Genomic DNA, 19,929 nt, shown 5'->3' with positions numbered 1-19,929 from the left:
TTTTGGACGCTCCAGGCCTGTGTCCCACATTTTCATATGGGCCCTGGTCAAAAGTAGTTCACGATATAGGGAATAGGGTGTCATTTGGGACGTAGAACGAGACTGGTACCTACCGCCTCATAATCATATCACACTGGTACCCACGGCCTCATAATCACATGACACTGGTACCCACGGCCTCATAATCACATGACACTGGTACCCACGGCCTCATAATCACATGACACTGGTACCCACGGCCTCATAATCACATGACACTGGTACCCACGGCCTCATAATCACATGACACTGGTACCCACGGCCTCATAATCACATGACACTGGTACCCACGGCTTCATAATCACATGACACTGGTACCCACCGCCTCATAATCAGCCAGCTCCAAACGAGTCTTGTTCTGCATGGTCCTCTTGCACAGATAGATAGCTGGAGGAGAGAGAGAGAGAGAGAGAGAGAGAGAGAGAGACCTGAGACTGAGCCTTACTGAGCCTTGGTTCTGTAAAATCCTTTCCCTTCAATCCATTCATCCCTCTCCCTCTCCACCCATCCCATCCCTTCCTCACCCTGCATCGCTCTTACCTTCTCTTCTCTCTCTCCCTCTCCCCATATCCATCCATCCATCCCGCTCTCCCCATATCCATCCATCCATCCATCCATCCCTCTCCCCATATCCATCCATCCATCCCACTCACCCTCTCCCCATATCCATCCATCCATCCCACTCTCCCTCTCCCTCTCCCCATATCCATCCCACTCTCCCTCTCCCTCTGCCCATATCCATCCATCCATCCCACTCTCCCTCTCCCCATATCCATCCATCCCACTCTCCCTCTCCCTGCATCCATCCATCCATCCCGCTCTCCCTCTCCCCATATCCATCCATCCATTCATCCATCCATCCCACTCTCCCTCTCCCCATATCCATCCATCCATCCCACTCTCCCTCTCCCCACATCCATCCATCCATCCCACTCTCCCTCTCCCCATATCCATCCATCCATCCCACTCTCCCTCTCCCTGCATCCATCCATCCATCCCACTCTCCCTCTCCCCGCATCCATCCCACTCATCTTCCATCCCTCCAATCCTCCTCCATCTCCCCTCCTCTTCACCCTCTCCCGGTCCTAGTTCCTCCCTGCTCACCCAGGGAGGTGTCCACTGGAGCTGAGTAGTCTCCTGATTGTGACTGCTCTGAGAGCTGTGAGCTATCTATAATGTTCTTCGGGAGTGATGGGTGACACTGTCCTATAGGAGATGGTGTTATGATTTCTAGCCCCTTCAGTGAAGGACTCTCCACCTATCACAGAGCTTTGATTTGAAAGGGAATTTCTGTTCTACCATTTCTATGGACTTACCATAGTCTGTGTTCTCTGGTTCCCAGCAGTTAGAAGGCCAGAAATATGGAGCCTGAGGGTCAAGTATGGGAGAAGTGGATAGAAGAGGATAGGAGAGGAATAGAGAGATGTTTGGACAGAAGAGGGGAGGAGAAATAGAGAGGAGAGGAATAGAGAGATGTTTGGACAGAAGAGGGCAGGAGAGAAGGAGAGGAATAGAGAGATGTTTGGACAGAAGAGGGCAGGAGAGAAGGAGAGGAATAGAGAGATGTTTGGACAGATGAAGGGAGGAGAAATAGAGAGGAGAGGAACAGAGAGATGTTTGGACAGAAGAGGGCAGGAGAGAAGGAGAGGAATAGAGAGATGTTTGGACAGAAGAGGGCAGGAGAGAAGGAGAGGAATAGAGAGATGTTTGGACAGAAGAGGGCAGGAGAGAAGGAGAGGAATAGAGAGATGTTTGGACAGATGAAGGGAGGAGAAATAGTGAGGAGAGGAATAGAGAGATGTTTGGATAGAAGAGGGGAGGAGAAACAGAAAGGAGAGGAATTGAGAGATGTTTGGATAGAAGAGGGGAGGAGAAGAGAGGAATGGAGAGAATGAAGGTATTATTGAGAGGTGAAAGGCATGGGGACAATATTAAAGAGGCAATAATTTACAGTAAAAACATTTGTCATTTTGTAAATATATATACACTGAACAAATATATAAAAATAACATGTAAAGTGTTGGTCCCACGAGCTGAAATTTCCCATAATGCACAACAAATGTATTTCTCTAAAATGTTGCCTACAAATTTGTTTACATCCCTGTTAGTGATCCATCCACCTGACCGGTGTGGCATATCAAGAAGCTGATTAAACAGCATGATCATTACACAGATGCACCTTGTGCTGGGGACAATAAAAGGCCACTCTAAAATGTGCAGTTTTGTCACACAACATAATGGCACAGATGTCCCAAGTTTCGAGGGAGCGTGCAATTGACATGCTGACTAAAGGAATATCCACCAGAGCTGTTTCCAGAGAATTTAATGTTAATCTCTCTACCATAAGCCGCCTACAAAGTCATGTTAGAGAATTTGGCAGTGCCGGCCTTCGCAGAGCACATACAGTGCCCCATTGTGGCGGTGGGGTTAGGGTACGGACAAAGAACACAATTGCATTTTATCGATGGCAATTTGAATGCACAAATTGCAGAGATCCTGAGGCCCATTGTCGTGCCATTCATCCGCCACCATCACCTCATGTTTCAGCATGATAGTTCACAGCCTCATGTTGCAAAGATGTGTACACACTTCCTGGAAGCTGGAAATGTCCCAGTTCTTCCATGTCCTGCATACTCACCAGACATGTCACCCATTGAGCATGTTTGGGATGCTCTGGATCAACGTGCACGACAGTGTGTTCCAGTTCCTTCCAATATCCAGCAACTTCGCACAGCCATTGAAGAGTGGGACAACATTCCACAGCCCACAATCAACAGCCTGATCAACTCTATGAGAAGGAGATGTGTCACGCTGTATGAGGCAAATGGTCACACCAGATACTGACTGGTTTTCTGATCTTTGACCAACAGATGCATATCTGTATTCCCAGTCATGTGAAATCCATAGATTAAGGCCGAATACATTTATTTAAATGGACTGATTTCCTCATGTGAACTGTAACTGAGTAAAATCTTTGAAAGTGTTGCGTGTTGCGTTTCTATTTTAGTTCAGTGTAGTTGATTCAACAGAAATAAATATCCAGTAGACTATTTGTCACGCTGCGAACGCTTCCGAAAGAAAACAGAATTTTCTCTGTTGTTCGTTTTTTTTCTTCTCTTTGTCGTTCCGCTAAACAAATTAAATGCTAATAACTTGTTCTGTGGCTTATCATTATAAATTCAAAACACACTCCACCTCCTCCCCCTTAACTTTCACTAGGGTGACAGGTAGCCTAGTGGTTAGAGCATGGGGGTAGTAACCGAAAGGTTGCTAGTTCAATTCCCCAAGGTGAAAAATATGCCGATGTGCCATTGAGCAAGGCACTTTACTCTACTCTGCTCCATGATCCCACTCTCTAAGGGTATCTCAGCGAGCGTTAGAATGTGCACACAAATAAATTAAACATTTCCAGTTCACATGTGTAAAATAGGACAAGTATAAGCACTCACAGATGTGTTATAATTCACATACTTGTCTTCACTTCACTTCTTTAAGAGGAGGAATCAAGGTCAACTCCTGCATCGTTCTCTCCAATCATTCACTTCTTTAAGAGGAGGAATCAAGGTCAACGCCTACATCGTTCTCTCCAATCATTCACTTCTTTAAGAGGAGGAATCAAGGTCAACGCCTACATCGTTCTCTCCAATCATTCACTTCTTTAAGAGGAGGAATCAAGGTCAACTCCTGCATCGTTCTCTCCAATCATTCACTTCTTTAAGAGGAGGAATCAAGGTCAACGCCTACATCGTTCTCTCCAATCATTCACTTCTTTAAGAGGAGGAATCAAGGTCAACGCCTACATCGTTCTCTCCAATCATTCACTTCTTTAAGAGGAGGAATCAAGGTCAACGCCTACATCGTTCTCTCCAATCATTCACTTCTTTAAGAGGAGGAATCAAGGTCAACGCCTGCATCGTTCTCTCCAATCATTCACTTATTTTATTCAGCTTTCTGATTGGCTGGCTGACTGCTGTGAAGGGGATGCGTTCCCTCCACTTAGGTGGGAGGTGAAATGTCATCGATTGCATCCCATGTGGCACCCTATTCCCTATGTAGTGCACTCCTTTTGACCGGGGCCAATAGGGCACACAGGGCTCTGGTCCAAAAGTAGTGCACTATACTGTACATGGAATAGAATGTTTTGTTTTCCCTCTGTGAAGGTCTCTGAGCCTCCTGGTACAAGCATCTCAGAGTAGGAATGTTGATCTGGGATCAGTTTGGCCTTTAAGATCATAATGAATAACATTATGTGGATTATAAAGGGAACCTGATCCTAGATCAACACTGCTACTCCGAGAGGCTCTGTGTGAATAGAGACCCCCTTAACTGTTCTCTCTGTGGGTTCAGTTGTGATAAATATTTCACAGGATATTCCACCATTCATTATTAATGGGGGTCACAGACCCCCTTTGTAGAAACAGAGGAAGTATCTTAGCGGGTGTGGTGTTGTGTCGTACGGATCACGGATCAGGTTGGTTTTTGATTTGGTTCCATGACTGAATTGGAAAGTAATTGGTACTTTACAGTATATTTGGGGCCTAGTGGTTAGAGTGGAGGGGCGACAGGGTAGCCTAGTGGTTAGAGTGTTGGAATAGTAACCGAAAGGTTTCATGTTCAAATCCCCGAGATGACAAGGTACAAATCTGAAATTCTGCCCCTGAACAGGTGGTTAACCCACTGTTCCTAAGCCGTCATTGAAAATAAGAATTTGTTCTTAACTGACATGCCTAGTTAAATGAAGGTTAAATTAAATATTTGTCCCCCTCAATCAGTCAGATGAATGCAGGGAAGCACTTTGGAGAAGCCACATCTCCCTCTCTAGACTGAGATAGAGACCAGGAAGTAGCGTAAGATAACAACTGGTCACATTGGTGCAGTTTCCCTCACTGGCAGTTCCATCTGGCTCCTCAGTGCAGATATTCTGACATGTATGACATATGGGTGGGGGGTTTAGCCGTTGAAGGGGAATGTTACTACACCTACTGCAAGGTTCTGGGAACATTCACAGAACCATTTGTTTTTATCTAATCCCTCCTTATCTCATTTTATCTTTCTTATACAGTCATAGCTTTATATGGTGGTGCCCACTTAGAAGCTGCTGTATACCCTTATATGGTCCTACTGCCTACCTGGAAGCTGCTGTATACCCTTATATGGTCCTACTGCCCACCTGGAAGCTGCTGTATACCCTTATATGGTCCTACTGCCCACCTGGAAGCTAATGTATACCCTTATATGGTCCTACTGCCTACCTGGAAGCTAATGTATACCCTTATATGGTCCTACTGCCCACCTGGAAGCTTCCTTGTAGCCTTATATGGTCCTACTGCCCACCTGGAAGCTTCCTTGTAGCCTTATATGGTCGTACTGCTCACCTGGAAGCTTCCTTGTAGCCTTATATGGTCTTACTGCTCACCTGGAAGCGATAGAAGGATCCATCATCTTTGAGTGACAGGACGTGATCAGAGATGGGGAAGAAATATCCCTGAGCAGCAATCAGACTCCCGATGTGCATCGCCTCAGCTACAGGAAAAGGATGGAACACAGTCAGTGACTTACTTAAAATTATAAACTGGGTGATTAAAGCCCAGTTGCTGATTGGCTGACAGCCGTGGTATATCAGACCGTATACCACGTGTATGACAAAACAGTTATTTGTCCTGTTCTAATTACATTGGTAAACCAGTTTATAATAGCATTAAGGCACCTTGGGGGTTTGTGATATATGGCCAATATACCGCGGCTAAGGGCTGTATCCAGGCACTCCGCGTTGCGTCGTGCTCAAGATCAGCCCTTAGCCGTGATATAATGGCCGTATACCACATCTCCTCGGGCCTTATTATGGTTTATAAAGGATTCATACTTTACTGAATGCTTATTAAAACTTCTTAAGGATAGGGGGCAGTATTTTGACGTCCGGATGAAAAGCCCAAAGTAAACTGCCTGCTGCTCAGGCCCAGAAGCATATAGGATATGCATTTAATAGATCAAAAACACTCCAAAGTTTCTAAAACTTTTAAAATAATGCCTGCGGGTGTAACAGAACTGATTTGGCAGGCGAAACCCCGAGGACAATCCATCCAATTGAGGTCATTGGATTTTTCAATGCTTTTCTGTGGGAAACCCGATGTATTAGGACCCAAATTGCAGTTCCTATGGCTTCTACTAGATGTCAACAGTCAGTTCATAACGGATTCATACTTTACTGAATGCTTGTCAAGATGTTTCAGCTTTTCAATACAAAACTCATTATGCTGGAATATATCCACGTAGAGTACGCGACAAGGAAGAGACCATTACAAACATGTAACACATGCTCTATTAAGAGTTTATAAAGCGTGTTATTACATGTTTAGTAAGCTTTAATTGCCATTGAATACAACATACATATATATACATATATATACATATACATATATAGTCTTCATGACATGTACCCACCAGGATCCTCAATGGCTAGGTTCTTCATCAGCCACTGCACTATGTCTGCACCTGGTAGAGACAAGAGACAGAGAGGACTGTTATAGATGAGGCACACACACACACACACACACACACACACACACACACACACACACACACACACACGTATTATAATTTTTGTATTATTATTATTGTACTTATTACCCCTTGTTCCTCCCCAATTGGTAGTTACAGTCTTGTCTCTTCGCTGCAACTCCCCAACAGACTCGGGAGAGGTGAAGGTCGAGAGCCATGCATCCTCCAAAACACAACCCTGCCAAGCTTCACTGCTCCTTGACACACTGTTTGCTTAACCCAGAAGCCAGCCAATGTGCCCAATGCGTCAATGTGTTGAAGGAAACACCGTCCAACTGGCAACCGTAGTCAGCTTGCAGGCACCCGGCCCGCCACAAGGAGTCGCTAGAGCGTGATGAGACAAGGACATCCTGGCCAGCTAAACCCTCCCCTAACCTGGATGACACTGGGCAAATTCCGCGCCACCTCATGGGTCTCCCGGTCACGGCCGGTTGTGACACAGCCTGGGATCGAACCAGGGCTGTCCCTTAGACCACTGCGGCCAGGAGTTGGTTTTAATTTACTTCGGCAGAGTTAAACCACAGAATGAAACTAGTGCAGTTACTATTTACTCAATATAAACCTCCTATGTGTAAAATAAAAGCTTTAACTTCTGCATTGGAAAAGGCAAGAGGAATAGGGATAGAGAGTGAGAGAGAGAAACACGGAGAGAGAGGGAGAGAGAGAGAGGGAGAGAAACACGGAGAGAGAGGGATAGAGCGAGAGGGAGAGAGAGAGAGAAACACGGAGAGAGGGAGAGAGAGAAACAAGGAGAGAGAGGGAGAGAGAGAAACAGAGAGAAAAACACGGAGAGAGAGGGACAGAGAGACAGAGAGAGAGAGAGAGAGAGAGAGAGAGAGAGAGAGAGAGAAACAGAGAGAGAGAAACAGAGAGAGAGAAACAGAGAGAGAAACAGAGAGAGGGACAGAGAGACAGAGAGAGAGAGAGAGAGAGAGAGAGAGAGAGAGAGAGAGAGAGAGAGAGAGAGAGAGAGAGAGAGAGAGAAACAGAGAGAGAAACAAGGAGAGAGAGGGACAGAGAGACAGAGAGAGAGAGAGAGAGAGAGAGAGAGAGAGAGAGAGAGAGAAACAGAGAGAGAAACACAGAGAAAGAAACAGAGAGAGAGGGAGAGAGCGAGAGGGAGAGAGAAACAGAGAGAGATGAACAAAGAGGAATAGAGAGAGAGAAACAGAGAGAGAGAGAAACAGAGAGAGAGAGAGAGAGAGAGAAACAGAGAGAGAGAGAGAAACAGAAGGAGAGGGAGAGAAAGAGACTATCCTCTCCTTGACTACAAAATGTTGCCTACACGCGTCCGTATCGCTCTCTTGATATCCGTGTGTGTGTCTCTCTCTCTCTCTCTCGATGTCTGTGTGTGTGTCTCTCTCTCTCTCTCTCGATATCCGTGTGTGTCTCTCTCGATGTCTGTGTGTGTGTCTCTCCCTTGATATCCGTGTGTGTGCGTGTGTGCGTGTGTGTGTGCATGTGTGTGCGTGTGTGCATGTGTGTGTGTGTGTGTGTGCGTGTGCGTGCGCGTGCGTGTGTGCGTGTGTGTGTTGGCCAGGTACACACAAAGACGCGTCTGTCTGCAACTCTACACTTCTCACCTGTGACGACGCTGGGTATCTTGGTCAGGAAGCTCTTGACAGTTCTGATGGGAACGCCCTCAGTCTCATCCTGGATACGGGTCACTATCTCCTCAATCTGCAGGGAGAGGGGGAGAGATTGAGGTAAGGTATGTTTTTGAAAAGAGGAAGGTTACGGTTAAGATGAGAAGGATGAAGAGCAGGTGAGAGTGAAGGTGTATACGGTTAACACTGTATGAGAGGTCAGAGGTCAGAGTTCAAGTCAGTATAAAGATGCAGGTTAGAGAGCCGTTAGAGTTGACGTCATGGACAAAAGAAGACACAGACGCGAGGTTAAAGGTCACCTGTCATCCCCGCGGCCTAGGGACTCTCCCTCATCGCGGGTGGGGGGGGGGTACCTATCTTCAAAAGAACCCAGAGTGTCCCCGTCCCCCCCCCCTCCTCTTTACCCACACACCACTTTACACATTATTTTCATTGAACCTTTTTTTATACAGGATATTCTGGAAATGAACTATTAATTATAAATTACACGATTGGTCACAACCGATGACATCACATCTGAAGGCCTATTACGTAGCTACAACCCGTTTAGTTCCAGAGCATTAAATACAACACTCAGGTCTATCAACTTTACAGAGAGTGTGATGTGTCGACAGTGGGGTTTGAGCAAGAGGAGAAACACAGGCCGTTGACATTCTAATTACAGTCGCACGCACGCACACACGCACGCTGTCACGTAGAGTAGGCCAGAAGGCTAAACTGGATAACCTAACCTCTATCAAAATAAAAAGATGGCGGAACCGCAAAAGTTCTTCTGTGCAAAGGTGTTTATTTACAAGTGATTCCGGAACAAAAAAACAACAGTACTGCCATCAACGTCTACCTTATGGGACAGCTTAAAAACAATGCTGCCCCATCCACAGCTCAATCCAAAACAAAAACCTCCCCATGACTGAAAGAGAGGCTCCTTTTGTAGGGCTAGCCCCTCCCCTCAGAACAATTAACCCTAATTAATTAATCAATTAACCACACAAACCTACATTTTCCATGAACTAAACATACTAAAGGATATACATTGCAACACGGTTTTAAACAATATCACAACATACCATTTACAACATTACCTCACTACTGACAATATCTTTCAATATGCCCATATGCATTACTGAGCCATTTGGGACAGGCACTATAAAGCCAACCCAATTCCCTTAGCTCGGGTCCTTTTCCAGCATACCCGGAAGCTACAGAGATGGAGAGAGAGGAACAGAACAAACAAACAATGCGCTCATCCACAACATTGATAAGTATAATAATTATTGTATCTCTCAAATATGAACACTGACAGGTGTGAAATGCATGCACCAAGACAGAAGTTAATTTGTGTGTCGACCCACATTGTTAACTTATCTTATAATGGCGCAGGGAGGAGTGAAGAATATGTGTGTGCGTTAAAGAACCAAATGCTGCCCGCGGCCAGTGACGGACTTCTACGTCACATTACCTTCCTCCTCTCCTGAAGCGACCATGTACGGGAGCCTTGATAGGTAGTCCGCAGTAACGTTCTCTTTTCCTGCCTTGTGACGGACACAGAACCTGAAGGGCTGGAGCTCCAGATACCACCTGGTCACACGAGAATTCCGGTCCTTCATGGTCTGGATCCAGGTCAGTGCTCTGTGGTCCGTGTGCAGGTCAAATTCCCTCCCAAGAAGGTAGTAACGGAGGCAATCTAGGGCCCACTTTATAGCCAGGCACTCCTTTTCGATTGTAGAATACCTGGTTTCCCTGGGCAACAGCTTCCGACTCAGGTACAGCACAGGAAGCTCTTCTCTTGGCTCCCCTTGGGCCAGTACAGCTCCAATTCCTACAGCCGAAGCGTCCACCTGCACGAGAAATCTCTTCTGAAAATCAGGGGTCTGGAGAACAGGGAATGAGCACAGTCGGTTTTTCAGTGTCATGAAGGCTTCCTCACACTCCTCAGTCCACTTCACAGGGTTGCTGGCCCCCTTCGAAGTGAGGTTGGTCAGAGGGACAGCGATGGTCGAAAACTGTGGAATGAATCTCCGGTACCACCCTGCCAGACCTAGGAAGGACTTCACCTGTTTCTTGGTTCTGGGTTGAGGGCTATTCCTGATGGACTCCACTTTCTCCACCTGAGGCCGAACTTCACCCTTACCCAGCTGGTAACCCAGGTACTTTGTCTCCTGTTTCGCCCACTCACACTTCAGGAGGTTAAGCGTGAGGCCTGCTTCATGAATCTTCCCCAGGACTCTGCTAAGATGCTGTATGTGCTCCTCCCAGGAGTGGCTGTAGATCACCACGTCGTCCAAGTAAGCAGCACAGTAATCGTCACAGTCCTGGAGGACCTTGTCCATCAGCCTCTGGAAAGTCGCAGGGGCCCCATGAAGGCCAAACGGCATGACCTTGAACTGGAACAGGCCCATTGGCGTCCGGAATGCAGTGTAGGCCTTGGATTGTTCATCCAGGGGCACCTGCCAGTACCCTTTGCAGAGATCCAATGTGGTGATGTAATGAGCTCTACCTATTCTTTCCAGTAAGTCGTCAATGCGGGGCATGGGATAGGCATCAAACTGGGAGATGGCATTCACCTTACGGAAGTCCATGCAGACGCGCAAAGAGCCATCCTTCTTTGGGACAATGACAATAGGGCTGCTCCATTCACTTGAAGATGGCTCGACAACATTCATCTCTATCATGGTGTGGACCTCTTCCTTGAGGGCTACCACCAGCCTCTCAGGCACACGGTAAGGATGCTGGCGGACAGGGTTCTGGCCAGGTTTCAAACGAATGACGCGTTCTAGGACTTTGGTTCTTCCTGGTCTCTGACTGAAGAGGGCCGGATACTTGCCAAACAGCTGCTTCAGCTCATCTTGCTTGTCTTCTTCCAGGTGAGCCAGTATGACTTCTGCTCGTTCTTTCCATGCCTCTGTGACCCCATCCGACTCATCCTCTTCTACTCTGCGGACCAGAAAGGACTTTCCTTTGGAGAGTTCCTCTCTCTCCTCCCAGGCCTTGAGAAGGTTCACATGGTAGATTTGCTTTTTCTTACCCTTGTCCGGGTGCAGCACCTCGTAGGTCACTGGGCCCATCTTCCTCCCGATTAGGTACGGTCCTTGCCATTGCGCAAGGAGCTTGCTGGTAGACGAGGGAAGGAGGAGCAGGACTTTCTGTCCTGGCTCAAACTTTCTGTGGCGAGCGTGCTGGTCATAGCCTCTCTTCTGGGCCTTCTGGGCTTGCTGAAGGTTTGCTCTAGCTTCCTCTCGGTACCGTTCCAACCTGTCTCGCATCTGGAGGACATACTGGACAATCCCCTGTCCTGAGGTAGCTACTGGGGAATCTTCCCAGCACTTCTTCAGCAGGTCCAGTGGTCCTTGCACTGGCCATCCATAGAGGAGTTCGAATGGCGAGAAACCTGTCGATGCCTGAGGCACCTCCCTGTAAGCAAAAAGCAGAAAGGGTAACCACATATCCCAGTCTCTACCAGTGTCAGCCACAAACTTCCTCAGCATGTTCTTGAGCGTTTGATTGAATCTCTCTACAAGCCCATCCGTTTGGGGATGGTAGGGAGTAGTCCTCAAGCCTTTAATGCCCAGCTGTCGGTGGAGTTGAACCATCAGTCGCGAGGTGAAGTTTGTCCCTTGGTCCGTCAGGATTTCATCTGGGATTCCTACACGAGAGAAGAGCTGAACAAGAGCACTGATTATTTTTGGAGTGGTTATGGAACGGAGTGGGAAGGCTTCTGGGAACCGGGTGGCATAGTCACAGATCACCAATATATACTTGTAACCTGCACTACTCTTCTCCAAGGGTCCAACAATGTCCATTGCAATTCTCTTGAATGGGGTAGAGATAACAGGCAGTGAACATAGAGGAGCCCTTTCAGACCTACGGACAGCACTGGTTTTCTGGCACGTGAGGCATGATTTGCAGTATTTTTGTACATCAGTATACATGGAGGGCCAAAAGAAACAGGAGCCTAGCCTAAGATAGGTCTTATGTTGCCCTAGATGGCCTGCCCATGGAACTGTATGTGCAAGGTTGAGAACAAGTGGTCTACAGGTAGATGGCACCACCAACTTCCTGCTATCTGCCTCTGACCCAAGGTAGAGTATGTGGTTGTCTACTGTGTAAATCCCCCCACATGAAGATTGACTGTCCCCAGCTAAGGCCTTGTCAAACAAACATTTCAAGGTTGCGTCAGACTTCTGCAGTGTAGCAAAATTTTGTGGAGAGCGTGCTGGTCATAGCCTCTCTTCTGGGCCTTCTGGGCTTGCTGAAGGTTTGCTCTAGCTTCCTCTCTGTACCGTTCCAACCTGTCTCGCATCTGGAGGACATACTGGACAATCCCCTGTCCTGAGGTAGCTACTGGGGAATCTTCCCGCTCTCCTTGTCACGTAGAGTAGGCCAGAAGGCTAAACTGGATAACCTAACCTCTATCAAAATAAAAAGATGGCGGAACCGCAAAAGTTCTTCTGTGCAAAGGTGTTTATTTACAAGTGATTCCGGAACAAAAAAACAACAGTACTGCCATCAACGTCTACCTTATGGGACAGCTTAAAAACAATGCTGCCCCATCCACAGCTCAATCCAAAACAAAAACCTCCCCATGACTGAAAGAGAGGCTCCTTTTGTAGGGCTAGCCCCTCCCCTCAGAACAATTAACCCTAATTAATTAATCAATTAACCATACAAACCTACATTTTCCATGAACTAAACATACTAAAGGATATACATTGCAACACGGTTTTAAACAATATCACAACATACCATTTACAACATTACCTCACTACTGACAATATCTTTCAATATGCCCATATGCATTACTGAGCCATTTGGGACAGGCACTATAAAGCCAACCCAATTCCCTTAGCTCGGGTCCTTTTCCAGCATACCCAGAAGCTACAGAGATGGAGAGAGAGGAACAGAACAAACAAACAATGCGCTCATCCACAACATTGATAAGTATAATAATTATTGTATCTCTCAAATATGAACACTGACAGGTGTGAAATGCATGCACCAAGACAGAAGTTAATTTGTGTGTCGACCCACATTGTTAACTTATCTTATAATGGCGCAGGGAGGAGTGAAGAATATGTGTGTGCGTTAAAGAACCAAATGCTGCCCGCGGCCAGTGACGGACTTCTACGTCACACACGCGCACGCGCACACGCACACGCACACGCACGCACACACGCACACGCACACACCTTAGGCGTATCAATCGCCCTGTAGCCAGTGATAAAACATGTGTCCCACATCAGAGCATCTGATTATATTTGATTAACAATTGATTGCTAATTAATTACTTAAAAATCATACAATGTGATTTTCTGGATTTTTTTAAAGATTCCGTCTCTCACAGTTGAAGTGTACCTATGATAAAAAAAGTACAGACCTCTACATGCTTTGTAAGTAGGAAAACCTGCAAAATCGGCAGTGTATCCAATACTTGTTTTCCCCACTGTATATTACTCTTACAGCATTTCCACGTGGGTGAGGATATTGGAAATTTAATCAAAGCCTACTAGATTATAAATGGTTTAGAACTGGGAGAGAATGATTTATAACTGACTTTTTCAGACATAGCACAGGTACAGCAGATCCCCTTATTGTATGGGACACTTTGAAATGTGCCTTTAGAGGCAATGCAATTCAGTACTCATCTATAAAACAAAAAGCAATTTCGATCAAAAGAGTCCATATTAACAAAGGAAATTGAAGGACTAACAGTACAGATAGATAGCAATAAAATCTGTACCATAGAGGCATAGAATAAGTTAGAGGAAAACAAAAAGAAATGGAGGAACTTATTCAGGAAAGATCCAGTATACTATACTATACTATAATATACTATACTATAATATACTATAATATACTATACTATACTATACTATAATATACTATAATATACTATACTGTAATATACTATAATATACTATACTGTACTGTACTATACTTGTTACGAATCCCTTTTGGCCCGACAGTCTAGGGGGGATGGTAATGAGACCCGTAACATAACTCATGCAAATTATTATTGTGACAAAGTAAAAGTGTGCACGAAATAACCACGACAACAGAAATCTACCGTCAAACTCTAGGTTTATTTAGAAACACACGGTAATGGGGGGGGGGGGGGGGCAGGAAAAGGGGCTGAGCTGGACCCAAGGAAAGAAACAATAAATATACAATAACACACCCCTAAGCTAGACTAGCCTACTTTAAACAACTAACTAACCAAAAATACAGTGGGTGGTCCGCCCAGTTCTAACTAGTGTATTTAACAAAGTTCACCTACGGGTAGTGTATGCCCATGGGCGACTGTCTTGGTTTCCCCTTTTTCCCACCAGCAACAAACAAACACCATAACCAAAACCAATACTCACAGGTGATGACAAAGTGCTATGGAGGTGCTTAAACAAAAGAGAGGTTAAGACACAAAGCGAGAGTGAAACACAGAGACCTACAGACATGGCATTTACAGAGAGATTGAGCTCTAGAACAAACAAATGATGGGGTTTTTAAACCATGGGGAAGGAACTGTGATAGGATAGGAAGTAGGTGTGTCTTCTGATTGATGATTGATTGTTGACTGATTGGGGAGTGATGGTTTTCACCTGTGAGGGGATAAAAAGAGAAAAGAAACACACACACAGGATACACACACACAGGATAACTGTATCCGTAACAATACTATACTATAATATGCTATACTATACTATAATATACTATAATATACTATAATATACTATAATATACTATACTATACTATACTATACTATAATATAATATACTATAATATACTATACTATACTATAATAGTATACTATACTATACTATAATATACTATACTATACTATACTATAATATACTATACTATACTATACCATACTATACCATACTGTACTATACTGTACTATACTATAATATACTATACTATGCTATACTATACTGTACTGTACTGTACTGTACTGTACTGTACTGTACTGTACTGTACTGTACTGTACTGTACTGTACTGTACTATACTATACTATAATATACTATACCATACTATACTGTACTGTACTATACTATACTATACTATACTATAAAAATAAAGAACTGGATGGAATATGGGGAAAAATTTACCAAATTATTTTTCAATCTTCAATATAGAAATGCTACCAAAAAAATGTATTAAAAATGGTTACAAATGATGGAGTCACGCATGATTCACCAAAATATATTTGGAAAGAGGAAGTAAAATACTTTAAGAATATGTTTTCATTTCAGTCTCCTCCATCTCCACTAACCGAAGATAATTGTATGGATTTTGTTCCTAATAATAATGTAAAATTAACATCTATACAGAAAGACTCATGTGAAGGCCAAATTACAGAGGAGGAACTTCCTGATGCAATTTAAGCATTTAAGGCTGGGAAAACTCCAGGGATGGATGGCATACCCGTGGAGGTATACCAAACTCCAGGGCTGGATGGCATACCAGTGGAGGTATACCAAACTCCAGGGCTGGATGGCATACCAGTGGAGGTATACCAAACTCCAGGGCTGGATGGCATACCAGTGGAGGTATACCAAACTCCAGGGCTGGATGGCATACCAGTGGAGGTATACCAAACTCCAGGGCTGGATGGCATACCAGTGGAGGTATACCAAACTCCAGGGCTGGATGGCATACCAGTGGAGGTATACCAAACTCCAGGGCTGGATGGCATACCAGTGGAGGTATACCAAACTCCAGGGCTGGATGGCATACCAGTGGAGGTATACCAAACTCCAGGGCTGGATGGCATACCAGTGGAGGTATACCAAACTCCAGGGCTGGATGGCATACCAGTGGAGGTATACCAAACTCCAGGGCTGGATGGCATACCAGTGGAGGTATACCAAACTCCAGGGCTGGATGGCATACCAGTGGAGGTATACCAAACTCCAGGGCTGGATGGCATACCAGTGGAGGTATAAACTCCAGGGCTGGATGGCCAAACTCCAGGGCTGGATGGCATACCAGTGGAGGTATACCAAACTCCAGGGCTGGATGGCATACCAGTGGAGGTATACCAAACTCCAGGGCTGGATGGCATACCAGTGGAGGTATACCAAACTCCAGGGCTGGATGGCATACCAGTGGAGGTATACCAAACTCCAGGGCTGGATGGCATACCAGTGGAAGTATACCAAACTTTTTTTGATATACTCAGAGGACCATTATTAGCATGTTTTAATAAATCCTATTCAGGCTAGGAGGCAATATTTTCACATCCGGGTGAAAAGCATGCCCAAAGTAAACTGCCTGCTACTCAGGCCCAGAAGCTAGGATATGCATAGTACTTGTAGATTTGGATGGAAAACACTCTGAAGTTTCTAAAACTGTTTGAATTATATCTGTGAGTATAACAGAGCTTATTTGGCAGGCGAAACCCCGAGGCCAACCATACAGGAATTTGTTTTTTTGAGGCCACTCTCATACTCAATGAGTTTTTTTATGGGGATCTGGATTTCTAAAGCACTTGCTTGCAGTTCCTATCGCTTCCACTGGATGTCAACAGTCTTTAGAAATTGGTTGAAGTTTTTCCTTTGTGTAATGAAGAAGTAGCCCTGTTCAGAACGAGGGTTGAGTGAAGTGTACTGTTTGTTAGAGGCGTGTGACCTGAAAGCTCGCTCCACTTTGTTGTCCTCCGGTATTGAACACAGTTTATCCCGTCTGAAATTTTATTGATTATTTACATTTAGAAAATACCTCAAGTTGAATTAGGAAAGTTGTTTGAAATGTTTGGACAAAGATTACAGGTAATTTATGAGATATTTTGTAGTCATGTTGCGCTAGTTGGAACCTGTGCTTTTCTGGATCAAACGCGGCAAATAAATGGACATTTTGGATATGTAACAACAAAATTAATCGAACAAAAGGACCATTTGTGATGTTTATGAGACATATTGGAGTGCCAACAGAAGAAGCTTGTCCAAGGTAAGGCATGAATTATATCTTTATTTCTGAGTTTTGAAATATGATTGTCTGTATTCGTTTGATGGGGTGCTATCCTCAGATAATAGAATGGTTTGCTTTTGCCGTAAATCCTTTTTGAAATCTGACACATTGGCTGGATTAACAACAAGTGTAGCTTTAATTTGGTGTTTAATTTGCATGTGTGATTTCATGGCATTCTGCCATTTCACCGGATGTTGCCGAGGGGTTCCGCTAGCGGAACGTCTAGCCGTAACAGGTTTGAACCACTTCTATATAAATGGTAGATTATCAGACATGCAACAAGAAGGTCTGGTATCATTATTACTGAAACAGGACCCAAATGATGTATATATAAAGATCCAGTCCATTTAAAAAAATGTAGACCTCTTACACTTCAGTGTTGTGATGCAAAAATCCCGGCAAAATGCTTGGCGCATTACAATTTAAAAATTATTGTCAGATATTATTCATCCTAATCAGACAGGTTTTATACATGGACAATACATTGGAGATAATATAAGACAAGGACTGGAAACAATAGAACACTATGAAATATTGGGGACACCAGGCCTGATTTAAAAACGCTCCTCTGTAACACATGAATATTTTACATTCATTCAGTGGCAGTAACATATCTAGATGAAGCATGGATTGTAGATTATTCCATGCCTCTGGCACACAAGAAGAGAAGACAGTCGTGACTAATACTGTGAATGTCCTGGGGACTTTAAGTAGCAACCACCAAGCAGATGGTTATCAGAATGCCCCCCCCCCCCCCACACACCATTTTATAACCGGTAGTGTCCATTTATTTCGGGTAGTGTGCTGATTAATTATTGCTTTCTTCAGGGGAAATACAAGAATATGTATAAAAATGCCAAATATACCAAAAGCTAAATCAAGCAGAGGTTTATGACTATGTTAATCATTACTGAAACATGCAAACTACAAACATTTAACCAGATAATGAATACATGACGACTAGATGCAAATATTTAATTAAAAAGTCAAGCGTTGGCTTTAACATGAGTACAAGCAAAGTGAGTGTGTGTATTGTGTGTAAGTGTTTGTGTGTATAAGTGTTTGTGTGCGCGTGTGCGCGCATGTGTGTGTGTGTAAGACACGTGTATGTAAGACAATAAAATTTGATTTGATTATAATTTCCTATCATAAAAATGGATCCCCATTCCCCAATCAAATACCTTCATCGAAACTAAAAAAAAAATACGTGGCCTTCCTGTATTTTGTTCCAAATCAAAGCACATTCTGCCTAGTAGCCTACATTTGTGCTCTGTTGAGTTTTGGCCGCATGATATTTATTGTTGATGGAGTTTTCATCTAACCATCCTAAATCTCATAAGAAATTAGGTGCTGTTTTTTTTTGGGGGGGGGGCAGTAACGTTATACTATGATATTAAATGAAGTTGTCTTATATAGAATACTAATGAATCATTATGTGATCTTCAAAGTCATTGATGCAACTTTGATCTGCCTTCACTAGATGTGACGCTCCGGTGCAGTCTTGCAGCGTGTCACGTCTGCGCTGAACGATCTGATTAACGCCTAGCGTCCAGCCTATTCGGCTTTTTTTTTCCTCGTGTAAAATTCGGTGATACAGAAAGGAGACACACTAGCGTGGCTGTTTATTGACAATCTAACAATATGTGACCTTGGAAATATTTCAAGTTGGTCTCAGGGGAATGTAAAACAGCTAGCATGGAAGACCTTTAAAGCAGGTTTGAGTGAAGGAGAATAAAATATGTTGAATGAGGAACTGATGAGCATGGAGACTGGAGAGCCTCATTTCTTTTGACGAGATGACCTTTATATATTTCAGACTAATACATCTATTTACTTACTTTAGTAGCTTTCTATTTACTTACTTTAGTAGCTTTTTTAGAGCCCTGAGTACCAGGCCATTAGGACCTGATGGAGGGACAATAGAGCCCTGAGTAACAGACCATTAGGACCTGATGGAGGGACAATAGAGCCCTGAGTACCTAGGCCATTAGAACCTGATGGAGGGACAATAGAGGTCTGAGTACCAGGCCATTAGAACCTGATGGAGGGACAATAGAGCCCTGAGTACCAGACCATTAGGACCTGATGGAGGGACAATAGAGCCCTGAGTACCAGGCCATTAGAACCTGATGGAGGGACAATAGAGCCCTGAGTACCAGACCATTAGGACCCGATGGAGGGACAATAGAGCCCTGAGTACCAGACACATAGGACCTGATGGAGGGACAATAGAGCCCTGAGTACCAGGCCATTAGGACCTGATGGAGGGACAATAGAGTCCTGAGTACCAGACCATTAGGACCTGATGTCAGCAACAGTATAGCCCTGAGTACCAGGCCATTAGGACCTGATGGAGGGACAATAGAGGTCTGAGTACCAGGCCATTAGAACCTGATGGAGGGACAATAGAGCCCTGAGTACCAGGCCATTAGAGACAGTGCATACAAAGAGATTATAGTGACTCAACAGTCATGTGGAATTTTACTGCAGTCATGTCTCATGACTGCTGGTGTGTTAAATATAAATAATAATATAATAATAATAATAATATAATAATATAATAATATAATAATAATAATAATGTATGCCATTTAGCAGACGCTTTTATCCAAAGCGACTTACAGTCATGTGTGCATACATTCTACGTATGGGTGGTCCCGGGAAGTAATATGTATATGTAATATATGTATATGTAATATGGTCAACGCAGCACTAGTAACATGATAACATGTGGAAAAAGTAAAGGGGTGAGAATGTTT

The 19,929-nt window shown here is 44.3% G+C and overlaps 1 protein-coding gene across 3 annotated transcripts in view; it reads right to left on the bottom strand.

The window, feature by feature from the left end:
- Positions 1-19,929, bottom strand: part of LOC123995420 (regulator of G-protein signaling 6-like) — a 181,794-nt gene that overhangs the window by 41,325 nt on the left and 120,540 nt on the right. For all 3 annotated transcript variants that reach the window (XR_006831824.1, XM_046299014.1, XM_046299015.1), the window contains 5 exons: positions 8,181-8,277; positions 6,481-6,531; positions 5,456-5,562; positions 1,356-1,407; positions 362-426 (listed from right to left, as the gene is read on the bottom strand). Coding sequence is in view for 2 of the 3 variants with exons in the window: in XM_046299014.1 (XP_046154970.1) it covers positions 362-426; positions 1,356-1,407; positions 5,456-5,562; positions 6,481-6,531; positions 8,181-8,277 (372 nt within the window). In the remaining variant the exon portion in view is untranslated. The remainder of the gene's footprint in view (positions 1-361; positions 427-1,355; positions 1,408-5,455; positions 5,563-6,480; positions 6,532-8,180; positions 8,278-19,929) is intronic.

This window comes from Oncorhynchus gorbuscha, linkage group LG14 (genome assembly GCF_021184085.1).
Source record: "Oncorhynchus gorbuscha isolate QuinsamMale2020 ecotype Even-year linkage group LG14, OgorEven_v1.0, whole genome shotgun sequence".
In the NCBI taxonomy this organism is placed as follows: domain Eukaryota; kingdom Metazoa; phylum Chordata; class Actinopteri; order Salmoniformes; family Salmonidae; genus Oncorhynchus; species Oncorhynchus gorbuscha.
This window is presented reverse-complemented; position numbering and strand designations above follow the sequence as displayed.